The 19726-nt window shown below is 40.0% G+C and overlaps 3 protein-coding genes across 4 annotated transcripts in view; 1 reads left to right on the top strand and 2 right to left on the bottom strand.

Moving 5' to 3' along the window:
- The window catches only part of LOC118217565 (leucine-rich repeat, immunoglobulin-like domain and transmembrane domain-containing protein 1), a 32069-nt gene that overhangs the window by 5358 nt on the left and 6985 nt on the right, over positions 1-19726 (top strand). For both annotated transcript variants that reach the window (XM_035399435.1, XM_035399436.1), the window contains exon 3: positions 13728-13801. In XM_035399435.1, the coding sequence (XP_035255326.1) occupies positions 13798-13801 (4 nt within the window). In that variant the 5' untranslated portion in view covers positions 13728-13797. The remainder of the gene's footprint in view (positions 1-13727; positions 13802-19726) is intronic.
- On the bottom strand, positions 736-3118 carry LOC118217566 (probable vesicular acetylcholine transporter-A). Its single transcript, XM_035399437.1, has one exon. It carries the CDS (start codon positions 2624-2626, stop codon positions 1067-1069), a length of 1560 nt encoding a protein of 519 aa, XP_035255328.1. The 5' UTR covers positions 2627-3118; the 3' UTR covers positions 736-1066.
- Positions 9459-18309, bottom strand: LOC118217567 (RPE-retinal G protein-coupled receptor-like). Its single transcript, XM_035399438.1, has 7 exons — positions 17919-18309; positions 17387-17543; positions 16296-16417; positions 15583-15736; positions 14958-15075; positions 12293-12406; positions 9459-11999 (listed from the first exon to the last, which is right to left on the bottom strand). The coding sequence occupies exons 1-7, from the start codon at positions 17995-17997 to the stop codon at positions 11859-11861; spliced, it is 885 nt and encodes a 294-aa protein (XP_035255329.1). The 5' UTR covers positions 17998-18309; the 3' UTR covers positions 9459-11858.

Raw genomic sequence — 19726 nt, 5'->3', positions numbered from 1 at the left:
CGCGGCGAGCTTTACACTGAAAACACCACATTATAATCTTCCATCTGATTTGGGAACCAATATTCCTTGCAAGTTCATGATATAGTTACATGATCGGTGGAGGGATGGATCTAATGTTGTTGTAATGCTGAGTTTTGCTGAATTGCAGTAGCAGTGTGTGGGTGCCGAACGCATTTTGGCGAATTTTTTTTGTCTATTGCCTGTTTTTTGGATTTCTGAGAGTGTACTAAGTATTTACATTCTGTCGGGTGTAGCAAAGATGGGTCAGAGATACCCATTGTTATTTTGGACCTTGTGGATTGCTTTGGGTCAGCCCGTTAAGTGCTTAATGATCATCTTATCTCGAGACACTTGTTGCATTCTCCAGAATTCTTCAAATACATATTTCAAAAGCAAAAATGAGATTTAATTCCCAAACTGTTTAAACTGTCCCAATCGTTATCCAAACGTTGCGTTTCATTTTTTTCCTGTAAATAATGATATTTTCTATGAAACAAATCATTTGTAAAATGTCTTCATATTCCATATTTATGGCAACGCCAAGGCCACTTAACAAGAAAGTAATTCGTAAATACAGACACACAAACTCACATTCAGACTCAGTTTATTCCAATACAGTGTTTTCCAACGTTCCTTGGCATATTGCATATTATAGCAGCACAAATCAGGCAACAAGTTTACAGTTCATACAGTGTTGTTGGAAAAAAACGGGTTTATTTTGTTTAAAAAAAAAAAAAAAAAAAAAATTAAAAAGCCATCCGAAGCGAATTCATTTTTTGTTTAGTTTTTGTCCCTGAATATGCAAATACATTATTTTGAATACATAGCTGATACACTGATCACACACTTCAATAGTTATGTACACAATTTCGACTGCCTGTCATCTCTCGCTGCACTCCACACTCCAATCCATACGGCCATATGAACAATCTTTTAAAATTCTTGGGGGGTGGGAGGGCAGGATGAAGCTAAAACAGTCGTTATTTCATCGTGTATATTAGAACATTATATGATGGGACAAACATATGAATGAACATTTTCAAAAGGGACATAATGTCTATTCAATTTAATTGTAATCGGACTCATATTCTTCTGAATGTGACCGCACTTCTCCAAAAGCATCCATGCCGCTCTCATCCCCTGGTTTGCCGTTTCCCGCCGAGCTACACCCCTGACTCCTGCCTTTGCGCTCTTCCATTGTAATCGTGTCATAGAGTCCCTTGTGTCCGTCCTCTAGTAGTATGTTCCTCTCCGAAAAAGAGGGTTTCATTTGGCACACGTTTCTGAGCAGCAAGAGCGCGGGCGCATACAGCACGTTGGCGAGCCCCATACCCAGGTTGAGCTGCGCGAAACCGAGATTATGGACAATCTGACCTGCCGCTATGGGTCCCAAAGCATAGGCAACACAATAGGATATATCCGCAATCGCATAGACGCTGCCGTACACGGAAACGTAGCGCACGTCTACGAGAAACGCAAGTGTTGGCAAAAGTGCGGTGTCTACCAGGGCAATGCCAAAGCAGATTCCGCACAGTGGGGCAATTAGTTGCTCAAAGTTTTTACAGGCTGGCACAGTGCATGAGCTCGCGCCAATGATAACCATCCCGACTGCCCCATAAAACCACTGCAGGTGCGGATACTGGGCCGCTAATTTTACAGTTATGTAAACACCAAGGACATGAGGAAAGAAAGATGGTAACCAGGTCAGTCCAATTTGCCATTGCGTTGCATTCATTGTGGCCTCCATCCAGTTGGCTATGGTAGGCTCCAAAAAGGCTAATGGGATGTTGCACGTGGTCAGAGCCCCTGCCACAACAGCTATGTAGGGGTCAATCATGAGTCTGTATATAGGTGTGCCGACTGGCATATTCTCTCGTGTCCTGTTCGAGAAAGGCTTAAGTACAGTGAAGCACAACATGCCGTCCGCAAAGCAAACACAGGCAAGCACAATGAACGGAACCCTCTTTCCAGCAAAGTCGTAAAGGATGCCACCAAAGGGGGGCGCCACCAAGCTTCCGAAAGAGATGAACGCCAGCGCAATACCAAGCGCTTTGCTCCTCTCCCCCTCTTCTGTGTACTTATCAGCAATCATAGCAATTCCTGAGGTATCCGCAAACGCGGACCCCAAACCCTGCAGACTGCGTGCCACGAATAGAGTAGCATAGTTGTCAGCAAAGGCGAATACGCTGGTGGAGATGAACATAATGAAGAGTCCAATTATTAGTGGAATGTCGTATCCAACCCGGTCAATGAAAGTTCCGGTGAACGGGTTAACTAAGAGCTGAATAATAGCCTTTGACGCAAAGAGAACACCTATTTGTAAGTCTAAATTGTCCCAAGAACGTTTACCTGGAGTTGTGTTGTTGATTGAAGAATTTGACTGTATAGATTCGTAAACGTGTTCTGATTTACTTTCTAGATCTGCAAGATAATCAGGTATAATCGGCACGATTACCATATAAAGCATATTATCTAACAGCAGCGCCACACAGACAATCACTAAAATAATCCGTCTTTGTCGGTGAGGGTCTTGCATTGCTGTACCTAGCTGTTTAGTTCTTTCACCCATCTCTGACAATTTGTCAGCGGCAGATTTAGCCAGTCCGGCGGATTCTTCCGATGCCATGATTTACACTTATATTACTTTCTTCTTCAGAGAAGCAGGTACTATTTCTACAACACTGGAACTGGAGGCTCGAAGACAATGCGCTTTCTCTACATGTATTTTATCCCCGTTACTTACAGTGGTTCATTCAGACTCTAGTGCGGACGAACTTCGGTGGTTTTTACCTTTCCGTGCAACAGTTTTTCATTCTTGTATTCTCAGTCCTGACTTTGAAGTTTTTAACAAGAGTTGTCGACTTTTATTTCATAATTGCGTTTTATCCTGTGGGTCAGGTGACAACGAGAGTCCAAGTCCTTCTCCTCAAGTTACGTTTTCACTTCTACGTTCCCTATACCAAGCCATCAGAGTGCAGCTTTGACAGTAAGGTTCTCATGGTCGAGATTCTGCCTTCAAAATGCATCACCCGCCACTTGTAATACTGCGAGTGATGATATCATCAGGGATTAGCGGTTCTGATTTTTTTTGCCATTGGTACTGACAGATTCGCATGTTTGTTGATTCTTTCCTTTTTCTTCCATTCCCAGTGGCTGTGACGCACCACCAACTCGCCTCCCCAGTGGCTCCTTAGGCAGCTGCGTATTTTATGCTAATTTAACACATGACAGGAACGTGCCCAATAACCGGGACCAGCGCGTGGGCACCGCAAGGGAAGAGTGAAATCTGCGTGACCCAGGCTTTTGCAGACGGTATCCAAGTTTCTGTAACAGTGACTAGGTATTTTAACTTTTAACTTTTTTTTTTTTTAACTTTTTGCGATCCAGTGTGCCAAGTTTTTTTCGTTGTCGAGTACTTAACGTGGAGTAAGTCCAACAGTAAGCACCTGTGTGTGTATTTTTAATAATTTCCGAGAAAGAAAGACGTTATGCTTATCTTCATCTGGCAGACGTGTATGATTTTATGATGCTCAGAAAATAATAGAGGCATTTGAAAACAGCAGAACGTTTTAATTAACCCGCCGCTGAATGCTGTTACTTCATTGCAGGTTTGGGCATGCACGGTCCCAATTATTTTCAGAATCCGGCTACATAATATAAATAACGCATTCATTATGTTGTTGTGGCCTTTGGTAGGCTACTATGACTGACTTCATAAATGATCACTTTATCCTGCCATTGTCGTTTTGGATAAATGGGTTGTAAAGATGTGGAATTTGGGCAGACGAATTTTGTATGTGAAAAAAAATATTTAGAAAGTGAACCTGCAAACAGTATCACGGATCACCCCGCTCAGCTTCCTCTGTGGCGCCAGACCAGTTGTGTGTATCCTACTACTACATTATTCATTATCAGCAACACGTGGTTCAACAGGCATCTATGGGAGAGGGCCCATGAGATGTGGGTAATCCCACTATTAATAGCTCGAGCTGCAGTACCCTGGCACCAAATTATCCATTAGGTGTATTTTGGCTTGACCGACTCTTGTGTGCTCTACTTATGCGAAGTGTACGCCACAGCCACAAGGCCAGCTTGCCTTTGTTTCATTTGAGAGCAGCGCTTAAGCGAAGGAACTTTGCTACAGCTACAGCTACTTGATGACGTGTGGACACTGACCGATTATGGCCCATGTCTTAACAAGAATGAAGTTAACATGGCGCAAACTCAGAGTTATATGCATGTTATTGTCATGATGTCGACTTAAAATGAATTAGAAAATTGAATTTATTCAGAACATCATGGGAGAGGGTTATAGACAGAGAACGGACGACAGATGAAGGAGTGCAAGAGTAGAGATTAAAGTTTTTCCCGCGCTGGTGAATCACATATTGTGCCAATGCCAACTGCCCTACGAACTGTGCCGAAGGTCTGACATTATACTTTCAGGTCTATTCAAATAATTTTTTGACGTGCAGCGATTATCAAACTCGACCAAATGCTGTAATCATAAAATATGTATCAATTTCTTAAGGCATAACGGTAAAGTTCGCACGCATTTTCTGTGGCAGCATTTTTTGAAATTTGACCTTGCGGAAACTTGTGATTTTTTGCTTTTTGTAGTCTCCGTGAAAGCAGCATGGCCAACTTTTCTCTGGAGATCCAAACTTGAACTTGGATTTCGTCAACGTTAGAGATCCTACCTACAGAGATTGCGGTTAATCGCATTGGAAGTAATGCTTTTCAGTCTTGCCCCATGGTTTATTTATGGAAACTTTCCATTGGAAAGCATTACCCAGGGTAAGATGAGTAAGCCTCAGAGAGTTTGGGGGTGATGTTTAGCAGTGTTCTACGCCACCACGTCCAGACATAATGCACTGGTACTTTAAATTAGAAATATTAGCTGATATTTTATTTTTTATTTCACACTGTATTTTTAAAGAGTTGCTGTTAGCGTAAATTAACACACACGCACTCAATAATATAATAAGAGGTCACTTAAAACGAATTTATACATCTAATTACGAAATTGAGGGCTTGGAACACGGTGCTGGTCGATAAACAAAGTAATTATGAATGTTCATTTATTACAATCCACAAAAGTCTTCGTTTTCACAAAAACTACTCTGTGAGGTTTAGGCCTAATTGTTGTTCTGATAATTGTTCTGATAGAAAATTTAATGGAAAGCGAGAAATATTATTCTGTTACCATCCATTGTCAACATCCTCTCTTACGATATAAATCCTCTCCATAACACGAACACGATTCACAATACACAAAATACTCTGGAGTTGTAACAAACTACATCCACGCGCTCAATTTCAGCACCACACCGAATCGAACAGCTCCTTGTAGGCCATACTGGTGGCGGGGTATTGCAGTGGGACAAAAAAAAAAAACAAAGCACTTTACCACACGATTTTTATTTTTCACCATCATTTGCGCCACCCGTGTCGCCTATACCTAGGGCCGGCCATGAGCTAGTCATTCATGTTCGACTATTTCATAAGGTATCACCAAAATATGTAAAAACTCGATTTGTAAAAGAAACGTAATGTGCCATGCTCGGGCTGGGTTCAAATATTGCTTTCTCGTGCATTTCAGTCTATATTACGGCATGAGAAAGTGTATCTATTATGTAGAAAGAACACTGGTCGGTCAGTAAAATTGGGGCATTGATTAACATGCTGTGTGTTCTATGTCAGTGCTTACCAGCTCAGTAACAAAAGTTTCCAATTTGCGCTCTAAAAATTTCTTTCCTATTTATGCAAGAGAAGTGCAACATCGCTATCTAGTGGATTTACGCAAAACCACACGTAATCCTCCGTTATTTTTATTTCAGAAGTGCGATTGCTTAAGATGTAGAATCACTGTCTTTATTAAGTTTCAGTTTCAGAATAATCAAAGACCGTTTTGTAGGAGCATGAACAGCCTAATAACACAGCTCAATCAGTAATGTTTAAATATGGTCTTACGGGTGAGCTGTCAGATTGTAGATCTTTTGAGCAAACACTTTATTAGGCACAGCTTCTTTTAATCAGTTATTGTGGCTTTATTTAGAAACAGAAAAGGAGAAACTCATTGACAAACCGGTCAAAATGAAGGAACAAAGCATGGATCAGTGGTCTACACTCACAATAGAAAACATTGGTGACACAGCTCATTTACTGTCTTACTGACTATTTTAAACCCTTTGGATGTTTTTTTAAAGCAAACGTCAACCAACTCACAGCTCCATTGACTGCTTGTAGTTAAAATATTTGTTCTGAACCTGTGCTGGAAAGCATTAATAAATATACAGCTGAGGGCAGGGCTATCTACTGGAACCATATATAATAATATAGTTGTAGGTAGGATTATCCACTAGAACATATATGAGTATATAGCTGTGGGTAGGGTTATCTGCTGGTGACTGCACATACTTGTGTAGCGGAGGGTAGGTTCACAAAAATGGCCATGAAAATCATCTGATTTTCCCTAGAGGGCCGGGATGGAAGTAAAATGTCCTTTGCTTGCCACTAGATGTCGCCACAAAACATTGTTTTTCAAATGGCATGTCAATTCTTTATTTTTAAATATCTTTAATGAAATTTTATACAACAATAATAAAATATTGTTGCTGTGTTTCACTGTTGCATTCATGATACTTTTGTGACATTTGATGGTATTTCAGTTTTGCAGTCTATGATATTTCAGTTGCTCATTCTACGGTTCATCAGTGCAACATTCATCAAGGTTTCAGTGCTATAATATGCAATATTTCCTCTATATTTCATTGCTGTGTTCTGCTATGTTTCAGTGCTGCATCTGATGATATTTCTGCTGCAATGTTTGGTATTTCAGTTCTACATTCTGAAATATTGCAGTTCTTCATACAGCAGTGTGAAAACAGAAATCGCTTCTGGAGTTAAAACAAAATATTATTAGCATGTGTGGCAAAAATTTGTTTTGATCAGAAAACATGATTTGTATCTTATTTCATCACAATGTTTGGGGCTTTAAAACGTGGTGATTTTTGGCAATGGAAACCTTGTATAATGTGTGTGTGTATGTATATATGCATTATGATCTGGTCAGTAAGTGGTGGTATTCCTGTTAAAGAGCTACTGCACATGAAGGAAATCATATACTACTCTGTTAATACAGCATGCAAGTATTACTGAATAAATGGCATGCTAAGTGGGTTTAATGGGACAATGTATAATGAAAACATGTGAAGGTAGATTAAAATGTTTAATCTCTGTGCCTGGCTGAAGGGCAAAGCAGCGAGAGGGATTACAGCTACAATTTCATTAACGAATGTAGCCAAGGGCATCCTGGGCTGGGACCGAGGAACACTGAAAACTCGTCTGCTTTCGTTACACTCTTATACAATTAACAGACATTTTAGTGCACAGATGTCAGTTTTAATTATGAATGTATATATTTATGAACAGGCTTTGCAATGCACACAGCTGTGCATGGCGTTTGATTAAAGCTCAGTGTCCCCTGGCATATGTTAAAATGAAACACTAAGAGCACAGCTGGAACCAGGATGGATGCTGTCAGAGAGCCTGGTACACACTCAAAACAATCGATGGCTGGGAATTTTTTGAAGCCATGTATACCACCAGTGTTTTGAACTTTAAAACAATTTTTTTTATTTTAATACATTTATAGGTACTGATGGCAGAAATGCTTAATGCTTTTTTTTTTGCATTTCATTGTAGAACCTTTGGCACTTGGGTGGCTATCCCTTGCTTCTGCTATAGTTCCAATACCAGTTCCAAATGGAAAAAAGGACCAATTTAAATATGTTTTCAATGACATATTTATACACACATATGTTTTCGCTTTATTCACCAGCCTGACGTTGCATGGGCAAGTTGGGATAGTGTTACATTATATGGGCAGGTTGGATTCGGGCTCCCTCTGACATCTTGACAAGCAGGTTAAAATTTTGTTGGTTAGCAGTTCTACCTAGGTAGCTATATAAAAAAAGATATATTGCCACTTTTTCATCGAATAATTTCAACATTATGTTTTTGTTGACTTAATAGGTTGTACTCACTGGCTAAGCCTATGCAACTGCTAGCTACCTAAGCTGTGTAGCTAGTTACTTAGCTACTGATAGCTAGCTACCATTGGCATAATTCATTTGCAAGCATAACAGTGAAATAGCCACCTAAAAATAAATGCTCACAATATTACAAGCAAAGTAACTGAACGTGTCCCCTCACCAATCAAAGGGATGACAAGCTTTTTGGCAGCAGGGTGGAAACAGGTTTTTCAAGCAGCTGAATGCGGTGCAGTTCTCCTGTCTTACCTAAGCTGATTCCATGCATTATTATGTATTTAATGAAGTTGGAGTTGTTTTCAGATTTGCTCAATATTGTTTAGTTGCAAGTAATGCTTTTTACACCATCACAGTCCGCATTGGAATAGTAAAGCCAGGCCTTTTACCGTCCTTACATTAAGTACATTCTGGTGGAACTATGTGTGGTTGACTGAATGCAGTGCATTTTGGTAGGCCATATGCATGCACACATCACCTGCAATATGGGGACACATAACCTGCAATATGGGGACACATAACCTGCAATATGAGGACACATAACCTGCAATATGGGGACACATAACCTGCAATATGAGGACACATAACCTGCAATATGGGGACACATAACCTGCAATATGAGGACACATAACCTGCGATATGGGGACACATAACCTGCAATATGGGGACACACAACCTGCAATATGGGGACACAACCTGCAATATGAGGACCCATCACCTGCAATATGGGGATACAACCTGCAATATGAGGACACATCACCTGCAATATGGGGACACATGACCTGCAATATGAGGACACATAATCTGCAATACGGGAACACATCACCTGACACATAACCTTACAAAAATAGTAAGATTTATAATTTAAACTTCATTTAATTAAAAAAATAAATAAAATCACTGTTTTTCAGAGATGGAGGCTATTCAACTAATTGTGTCTTTGATAATTATATTTTTGCCTGAATAGAATAATTTCTCATTTTATTTAAATGTACTTATCTATCATTGACATCTGTTGGGCTTTAGCTGCCTGTCTCTCATTGCAAGGGGACTGCCCATCACTCCTGACATAACGGTGACGTCTTTCATTGACATGTCTTCATTTCCCAAGACCTCCAATCATGGAGGACATTTTGCCAGTACCCACAGCACATAATCCCAAGGCCAGATGAGCCTTGAGCTCTGTTCACTGGACTTGGGCTTTGAGTTATGCAATAGGAAACACTTTCCCCAGGCAGTACTCCAATTAATCAGCTTAAGCCATGTAGGTTCTGTCTTCAGTTGTGTGGGAACTGAAAATTTTCCCTGAAAGAAGTCAGTTTAATTTGCTTTTAATGCACTGAGATAGTGATATGGGAAAATTTGAATGTATATAGAACAGGGTGGAACAGAATCCCTGAGCAGGCCCACAGTTTAAACTCTTTATTTTTTAAATATTTGCCATGGTAAGTTAGAACTAGAAAATAAATATCTTCACAACAGAGAGAAACAGAAGTAAAGCGCACATAATCCACATTAGGAGGTTCACAAAGCATGAACAGCACACTTAGCAGCTTGGTAGCACTACACATAGCTCTTGGTCCTTTACAAAGAACAGACAACATAACTCTAGGCACCGCTGGCAAAAGCACTGAAAACACAGGGAGCAGAGCGAATAATGCCTCCATTTACAGCACAGAAAACAAAGATCATTCCACATTTTGAGCTACTATTAGAAGTTGACCGGGTGAGATCTTGTGATAAATGTGAATGCACACATTCATTATAATAAGCATAAGTGCAGTTGTGATTTAGATACAGCTCAAGCAATGGTGTGCAAAGCCTTATCTTAGAAATTGAATGTAGTTAGACCTGGCCATTGATGCGTTTCATTAAAGGGGAAACCACTGGAGCTCTGCAATTAGCAAAATTATATTTTCCGCTTTTGAAATGAAACTGCCTGGTGAGGAAAAGAACGGCTTGGGTTCTGATTTAAATGTGCTTATTGGAACTGGGGCAGGACTTCATTAGGGGAGCTCTATTTAACAAGGTTTTGCCCTCTTTGTCTTGCTTACTACACAAGTTTAAATGAAACTTTATGGCTGTTTCATTTGTGAGCCAGGGGGTACATATGGCTCAAATAAACAGATATGAAGTTACACACACTCAGTAGGCACTAAGAATGAAGACCTACAGACATTCATGCCTGTGGTTGAATACAGGACAGTTAGAGGTAATGTTTGTACATCTTGGTCTTTTATTACAAAGTAAACTTTCCAACAAGAACATCACAGTATGAAATACCTTGTGCGTTACTCATGAAAATAAGAGAAATATATTTTAGTTGTCTTTGTACTTTTGTACGTATTATTAAAACTGATATTATATATATTATATTTAAGTACGAATAAAAGTCATCATTGCCTTGGCCAAAATGATGCTTCTGGTGTCATAGGATTATGTAAGGAACTTGTTTTCTATTGGATCTGAAAGAGAATGGCATATCTATAAATAGTATGTGTGGCTAGCGATGTCCTTCTTTGTGCTAATGGATGTCTTCTCATAAAAAGCCCCCTTGTTTGTAGGATTAGACAGTTCTGCACTGCTAATTCCACTCCAAGGGCTGATCTAAATCTTCTCCTCTATGGAGCAAGATTGAAGTGCTTTATGATGGACACATGACCCCAAGAGAGTAACAGAAGCATTTTATCCCCATATATACACAGTATATAATAGGAAAGTGTAGGTAAACGCTGTATGGAATGGTTACCAGTGGCACCACTACTTGGATTTGTTGTGAGAGTGTCCTGGAGAATCACTGTTTGTGATGTGCTACGCTGTAACATTTAAGTGTAAAGCTGCACTGTTTAGCTTAAAAGCAAGTGCCGCAAAATTGAATCGAACTGGAGGCTTCTAGCTTCTGAACTGGCCAGTGCTGAAGAGTGACTGCATGGCCTGTTTCAATGTGAGGCCTCCTGTAACGCTAGCTTAAAATTAGCTTGTGGATATTTCACTACAGCACACAATACACTTCGCAGTTTGATGACTACTAAACTGTCTACTTACAGTGACAATACACTGGGTTTTCTAAAGATTATTTCAGATTTGTGGTATGTTTTCATTGGTCAGTACAGTTTTTATGTGAAGCTAAATATATTTTAGGTATTTACAGAATTTACAATGGGTCCCACGGGGGCTTCAGGATTTGTGGTGTAAACAAGAAAATACACTCCAAGTAATTCCGAAGTAAGTTGTACATATTACCCAACTATTCTTCAAAAAATAATGTTTCTTTACAACTGGACGTATTTCTCATGGTGTATGCAACCAGTTTTTCTTATGGTGCTGAGACTGCTGTGCTGAAGGAAACTAGTGCAGGAAGTTGATATTTTCCAACATTATTACACCGGTCCCTGGGAGTGAAGAGCTTGCACCAAGCCAGTAGAAGAACCGGTACAAGCTGCTTTTCTGAGTTACTTGCAACATATTTTTTGCTTTAAACCTCAACGCCTGAATGCCCCCATATGTGCCATGATAAAGTTGGCTTGTCCATGTGAAGGTCTGTAAGTATCAAAAATACCCTTCATTGCGCAGAAAAACTATGAGCCAATGAAATACATGCACTAAACCTGAAATATTATCGAGAGACTGGAAGATGAAATATCACTTTATTGGTCACGTATAGTAAGCTTAGTGACAGTTACTCACACCTGCATATGGATCAGAGATAAATATGTTAGTCGTGGAACATGGAACAGAAAGCTGAACATGGGCCATACCTTCAGAAAACACCAGAAGGACATGAGGAGCACATAATGAATGCTCTGTTTATTTGGACTTGTCAATTTGAGGCACTTCAATCTTTTGCCCCGTGAGAAAGTGCCAGATGCCTCCCCTGTAGTTCTCGTTTCCGAGGGCATACAGGAAGGGGTTGATTAGTGGAGAGGTCTTTGCCAGAATAGGAGCAATCTGCAGAACAGAAACATCATCAGTGGACATGTCCCAGAGGGAGGCCAATATTTATGAAGTTTGCAGGTGCACTGTACGTTGGAATAATCTGAGAAATGGTGGGTGAATACTCTACCTGGATTACTATGCCTGTCTGGCAAGCCAAACCCTGAAATTAGTGATTTGTTTTTTTTTAATCGTAATGTGTGTGTTATTGAGTGACTCACAGATTTGAATGCATTTAATAAAATTGGAAATAAAAATAATATGAAAATGGGTTGCGATGGTAAATGGTAGGAGTGAGGTGACCTTACCATCCTAACTTTAGGAGACACAAGTGTGGCGTCCTCCACAGCTGCATACAGACACAGCACTGCGTACGGGCCCCAGCACAGCAGAAGGCTTTTCAGCGGAGTGCCTGTGTTAAACTGAGAGAAGAAAAGGCAGACGCGCACGTGACTCGGCTAGCACATGCTAAGGATAAGGGCCTAATGCACGCATGAATCAAATGAATATGATAATCCCATCAGTGGAGAGAGGCCTCACCTTGGACAAACTAAAAGTGATCAAAGAGCAGGCCAGCGGCGAGGCTGTAATCACTGAGCTGGGCTCCAAAGCCGCTTTGTGGCCCACAGAAAGGCAGTTGTTCCATTCTGGATATCTCGCGATTTAAGCCGGGCAGTTTACGAGCAAGCTGACTGTTGCATATGAGCATGTCCAGATATGTAAGCATGAAACACCTGTTTCACTAATCCAGCTCAGCACATCGATGTGCATGTTTAGCCCTGAAAAGTCTGCTTAATTCAGGCAGGCCGTAGCAGTGGTAACAGTGGTAAAAACTCCCTGAGGGGGGTGTTTGTAGAGTAATTGTGAGTGGTTTGAAAGACTGGTAGGATCTGAGCTGTGTTTATGCGTTATGTAACAGTGCGGTCTCAATCTTCCCACTGCATAGATGTCTTTGTGGATTCCAACTCATGGTTACAGGCTTGCTCAGGAACCATAATTAATTTCATTACACATTGACAAAAGACAAGCATCTGAAGCTCTAATGCACTGACTATAATGGCGGTCTCAGTGTAATGGGGGTGGCACAGGAAAATAATGGTTATGGAGCAGTGTTTATAACACTTCAGGTTGCAAGTTTAAATATTGAGTAAGTTGCTTAATTTGCTTTAGTAAATACCCAGCAGTAAAAATTAATTTTGTCAATGTCTAAGAGGCCCTTGATGAGCTTGTGAAATTTCATATATACAGGATCCTCCTAAAGTATGTTAACGGTGGAGTGAAATTAGTTATTTTTACTATATAATTAAGGCATTTTAATTTAAGATCACAAGGTGAATGTGATTCAAAAGTACAGACAATCAGCTTTTATTTCGTAGTATTAACATATGTACCATTTTACAGAAACAGCTGTGCAAAATTAAGTTAATGGATGAAGTAAATCAAAGCAATAAAGTCTAATATTTGGTTGCATAGCCCTTAAATGCAATAACAGCATCAAGTCTACAACCCAGTGGCATCACCTATTGCAGCTTCCAAGCAAGCCCAATATTGCCACTAACTCTTAACTTTAGCAAATTTTTTAAATCATCTGGTTTGTTGTATTTATCGATGCACTATGACCCATCATTGTCTTTCTCTTCAAAAAAAGGGCTCTCAAAAGTAGTCTACTGTTATCAGTGTGTTTGTGCTTGTGTGTTGTTGTTTCCAAGTGGTTAAAAAACAGTTTTTCTTCCAAACTACTAGGACTTCAAAAGAAAACCGCTTCTCCAATCCAATTCCCTCTATTGACTTGGACTTCCTTTCAATTACGTGTATGGGTAAGTCCATTATCTATTCCGGGTAAGTATAAAGCAAAAATATAGGTAGCCTTTATGAAAATTATGGTTCACAAAAAAATAAAATTATCAAAAATAAATTATCCCAGGCCCCTTTTTTTGGCTCTTAATATACCAGCCCCTAATTGCGACTGTCGTCCGCAAAACAATTACAGTTCAACAGAATCTTCAAGGAGCCAAAAGTGAATTCTTCGTTGTTAGGAATAGTCCAGGATGAGGTGTGTGTTAAAGGGTTTTAAAGCACAATATGGAGGTGAAGAACCACCCAAGGTGAAGTGGAGCGTGTTCAAACCCTTTACCACACACCACATTGTGGATTATTTAGCTTATACCATGGTCATTTGCCAAGGAATAAAATACAAGAGGGGTTGTTAATATTTTGGGGCAATTCGCCCTCAAAATATAAGCTTTTTTTGCTGGCACTACTTTAAAAATTGTTTCAGCATGTTGCTATGGGTACTTCGGCTGGTTAGCTTGACAGGCAGTGTATGAATTCAGAATGGTGATTATTCTTGGCCCAAACTACCTGTGCATTAAATGCTGCACCTTCCAGCCAATCAGAATTGAGTATTCACCCATACCGTGGTTTATATACACACTAAATGGCCAAAAGTATGTGGATTCCTGACATCCAACATTTCATCCAAAATTATGGTCATTGATATGGAGTTGGTCCACTCTTTGCTGCTATAACAACCTCCACTCTTCTGGGAAGGCTTTATACTAGATGTTGGAGCATTACTGTAAGCATTTGTTTCTATTCAGCCAGAAGTGCATTAGTGAGGTTGGGCTCTGATTGGGTGATTAGGCCTGGCTTACAGTTGGCTTTCCAATTGATCCCAAAGTAGTTGGATGGGGTTGAGGTCAGGGCTCTTGGCAGGTCATTCTAGTTCTTCCATACCGTTCTCAAAAAAAGTCATTTTTATATGGTCCTTGCTGTGTGCCAGGGGGCATTGTCATGCTGAAACAGGAAAGGGCCTTCCCAAAACTGTGTTGTATTGTATGCTGTAGTATTAATATTTGCCTTTGCTTGAACTAAGGGGCCTAGCCCAAACCATGAAAACCAGCCCCAGACCAAGGGATGTCCAGATACTTTTGGTCATATGGCATGTATATATATATATATCACACAACTCACCTTAGGTTGACCAGTTTTCTTGAATTTCTTCTCAATGGACCGATATGAAGACAGGACAGTGAGAGCTTGGATAACCAGGTTGCAGAAAGCCATGGGCACCAAATAGGACACATAGTTCCTGTGCAAGATTAAACAAAGCCTGTTTTACAAGCCCTCTGAAGCCACAGCTTAAATTAACTACAATAACCACATTGTTTGCTGTGTTTTATCCATGCAATAGGCCAAACCAGCCAATATCTTTTCATGTGCCTTTGCCAGAAGCTATTCTGAATATTTGCTTTTACGAATTAGTACAGTTCAGTCATATCTGTACAGTATATCATCTACTGTGATATACTGTACATGTGTATATGAAAATGCAACGGGTGAATATTTAGAAAAAAAGTGAAATCCAAAAATCTAAGATCTTTCTGCTTACTGTACAGAAAAATAATTCACTATTCCAGTTTTGCATATGAAATTCAGTGCATTGTAGCATATTGATTATATTATTCATAATTCAACATAAGCATAGTCTCTCTCTCTCTCTCTCTCTCACACACACACACACACACACACACACACACACAGATTTTAACACATTGCTTCATCAGTGTGCCCAGCTCTGCCAGTGTGTGTTGAGTACCTGTCGCCCTTTGTGTAGTCCAGGGTGCAGCAGGTCCGCAGGGGCTCGTAGTCATACTCTCCCCAGCCAATAAGGGGCATGGCGGACCAGAACGCAGTGAACAGCCAGATAAAGATGACCAGAGACACCGAGCTGCTCCACTGCAGTCTTGTTCCTGAAATTTAAAAAAGGAAAGGATTTCTATAAGAGGCCTTACAGACCGGGATGTCCTTAATCTAGATGAGTGACATACAGTGCACTATATGATATATTGTTTTGTGTCGCCTTTTTTTCTGAAAAATATTTGTATACATTTGGTAACAATGGGAAATCTTGATTAAGATCGAATGGGAAAAATACTGAAATAATGTGAACTTGCTGTACATGGTTCCCATCTGATAATACACATCAGATCATCAGATCACTGGTATCGATTATATATATATATATATATATATAAAGATTCCTTTTAGATGAAACATAAGATCACAGCATGTGTGTTGCTGAATTCTTCCTACCCCATTCCATTGGTGAAACACGCCATTTCCCATTATGCTGTGCATCTGATCACATCGCAAACCCTTGAGTGTGCTTGGATTCCTGCCTCCTTTCCTTGGCACAGACATCACATGACCTCTTTCAGTTGAGTGATTTACTCAAAGGGCAAGCTCTCTTCTTGTTTTGAGCCTCTTTTTTCGATGTTTGCTGCGGTGGCCATGATGCGTGTGACTTACTGGTGCAGTATTGGTGGTATCTGTCCCAGGCAATGGCAGCAATGAAGTTAAGGCTGGCCAGAGCCGTCATGAAGCCCTGGAACCCATGGGTCTGGCATCCGTCTGATCCATAAGGCCAGTATCTAAGTACAGCAGGCAGCATTTATATCAAGGCAAAATAAACCAAGCTCACATGCACATTGTGTGCTAATGGGTAACAACGTTCAAAGTTTTTAAAAATCTGATTTTGTGGAATAAACTTAATTTATAAGGTAAATATACAACAAGAATAAAAAAATCTAGAATTAAAAAATAAAGAATAATTCAATATATTCTACAACATAGAAAATACATGTGCATTATAAAGAATGTGCTGTGTGTTGTGTATTGTATCGTCTTGATACAAAACAATGCAAAACCCACAGCAATGAAATGTCATTTGATAATGACATTGTATAATGCCATTATAGTGACATTTCAATGCTTTTATTTACGGTTCTATTGCTGGCCAGTGCATCTATGAAATAACTTTAATTCGAATATTTCCAACTGGGTTTTTCCTGTATGCAGAAGACATTGTCAATGTTTAATGTGCTTATGGAAAGAGGACGGACCTGTTCAGTGAGGCGAATATCGAGAATCTGTTTTATTATTTTATTTGTAGTCATGTAACCTCTTAAATATGAATGGCTCATGCAAAAGCACAACAATCATTGATTAATAGAAGTTACACAACAGAGATAATCAAATCACGTTGACCTGTCTGCGCGCTCCCGCTAATTCCACGCGCCTCGTGTACTTCATCTTTACTGTCATTTGCATCCTTTCGCAAAAATACAGGAACCTGCCCATTAACTGCACAGCTGCACGTTCCCAAATCTCATGGAAGCTCTCTGCAGAGTCCCTCCTCCCCACAAATCGAAATCTAAATCCAAGCTACATAACACACCTACTTAGTTTACTGGAAGTTACACATTTTGTTATTATTACTGCATTTGTATTCCACGTTTCCAGTTTGTGTTTTGAATTTTCGCGTTTGGTTTCACAAAATACTGAAAGAAAGCATTTGGTAAACAGACGTCAAATTAGAAATAAATACGACTAAATCCCACCTCAGAAAACTGGAGAACGCCGCGATGGTCGCATTCATACATATTCCACAGTCCGCCATAGCCAAGCTGAACACGAGGAAATTACTTGGGGTCCGTAACTCCCTTATTTTTAGGAACGAGATAACTGTGAGTCCATTGAGAAACAACCCAACCAGACCTTTAGGAAACAAACATAGCAGAGAAACACAATAGCTTACGAAGGTGTGGATAATGCAAAGAAATAGTTACAGTACATCTTACAGACTGCGATTTCATGGTAGTACGCATTATGAGGGATATATTAGAAATGGTTCATCTAATTGTTATTTATAGATTTTCTTGAACATCATACAAACTATTCGGGGCTAATAGAGGACAGTAGGTTTGCAGAATGCATGAACCATCCAGGCCAAATGAACGAAATCACTATACTTCTATTGAGCGACTATTCTTGGTACTGGCCATCCCCTCGTCTCTGTGCAGAGTAGGGGACGCGTATAAATGCCGAGAAGCTCCAGTACAGTTAGCTGCGTTATTGCCTAGACACACTTACCCTCCACGAGAAGAGCAGAACCCAAAGAAAACACATCGAATTCGGAGAATCCATCTGGCAAAGGGTACGAAGTCACCATTTTGAAAGCTATTTTCACACAGCGTAGTGCATAAATCACAGACCACTATTATTCCACTGTTGGACCGCAACTGATGCGCCTCAGTGAGTTTACACCAAGCCTCCTTTTAAAGGGACATTTCACGTGAAAACGCATGCCCGTTATTATGTAAAGCCGTTTTTTTCTTTTATGACAATCCAGTAAAGAATGTCTTAACGAACATAACACCGCTGCTGCTCCCCTTAATACGTATTTACACGACTCGGCCATAACAGTGTTCAATTAGTTACACAACAAAGCCATTTTGTCTCCAGCGTTTGTGGCAAGTTGTGAGTGTTAAGTTGTAGCGGCACGTTTGTCTTAATTTCTTAGCATGCCAGACATGCGGCATGCTGTGGGACATTTGGTTAAGGTCTTTGGATAAAATCCAACAATGTATCTTTACAGGGGTTTCCTTTGACAATATTGACAGTTTACTATTTATTGACATTTACTGTCTATTACGTAGTAGGAAGTAGGCTGCTGCAGACACCAGCCTAACACGCACACACACACACACACTATTGAAGGCGCTGGCATACATGGGTTCTGAGAGAATTAAATTATTCCCGAACAATGGAGCTGGCCTGATTGTGAAGTTAATCTCTTCACGCTGTTCGCGTCATCTGTGCGGCATAGCCTACAGACTACAGGCGCTACTGATCATTATTTCATTAGCATGTTTCGCCAGTGAACCCTGGAATAGAACGGTTTGTATCTATCTGTAATTTCGCCGGTTAAGGACATTATCTAGCATTCATTCCACATAATTTTTCAAACCCAGATCCTAAACAAAGGGAAGTGTGAATGGTGTGTTTCCCAGCCTTTGGGACAACAGCACTACAGGCCGACATACACATAGTTGTTTAATTATGGGAGCATTCATTGTGAGAGTAGTTACTCCGTAAAGAAAGACAGGAAGCCTGCCTATTTTCTGAAAGCACGGAAAACCCTTTATTGCTAAACGTGTGCAAATAGATACTACAAGTCAATACATTGTACACATTACCATGAAAATGCACAAGTAATGCTGACGGTCCTAATTGGGAGCTTTTCATGCCAAGGGTTTAGACAGGAAACAAAGGGCATGTTGTCTGACAAACACTGCCTTCAGAACACTGCCAGATTATCAGATTGTGAACCTTTGGGAAAAATATCTAGAAGGGTTAATATGCAAAGCCTGACAATGCAAAATTAATCAAAGGAATAAAAGGGTATCTTTTAGGATTTTGTGTTATTGTGAGCATGTATATTCATTTCAGTTCAATTCCTGTTTTTGCCCAATTTTCTATTGTATTCTCACTGTAAAGAGTCTTTGTGACAGTGCTTCTGTAAGAAGCGCTATATAAATGAAACTTAATTTGAACTGAATGTTTACGTATGTGGCCTGTCTAAGATGGTTGCAGACTATATTTTGTCAGGTGATTGTGGTCTGAAAGAATGGGATTAAAATACAGTGTGCGTGGCCTTACTCCAGGAAAAGGACAAAGCTGACCTGTTCAAAGTATTTCTGGCTCTGGCTCCGTAAATAATTATAGTATGGCACTGATCCCACTGTCCCAGTTTGCCCTAAAACTCTGAACCAAAGCAGCACCCAAGTGTCTGGGCCTTGCCATAAACACATTCAGATGTAACAATAATATGCATACATGTTACCATTTTCCTAGAACAAATTAACAAGCTTCAAAAACAACAATGTACACAAGCGACT

The sequence above is a fragment of the Anguilla anguilla genome, chromosome 18, assembly GCF_013347855.1.
Source record: "Anguilla anguilla isolate fAngAng1 chromosome 18, fAngAng1.pri, whole genome shotgun sequence".
NCBI classification, from domain to species: domain Eukaryota; kingdom Metazoa; phylum Chordata; class Actinopteri; order Anguilliformes; family Anguillidae; genus Anguilla; species Anguilla anguilla.
Note: the sequence above shows the minus strand (reverse complement) of the source record. Positions and strands in the feature narration are given on the sequence as shown.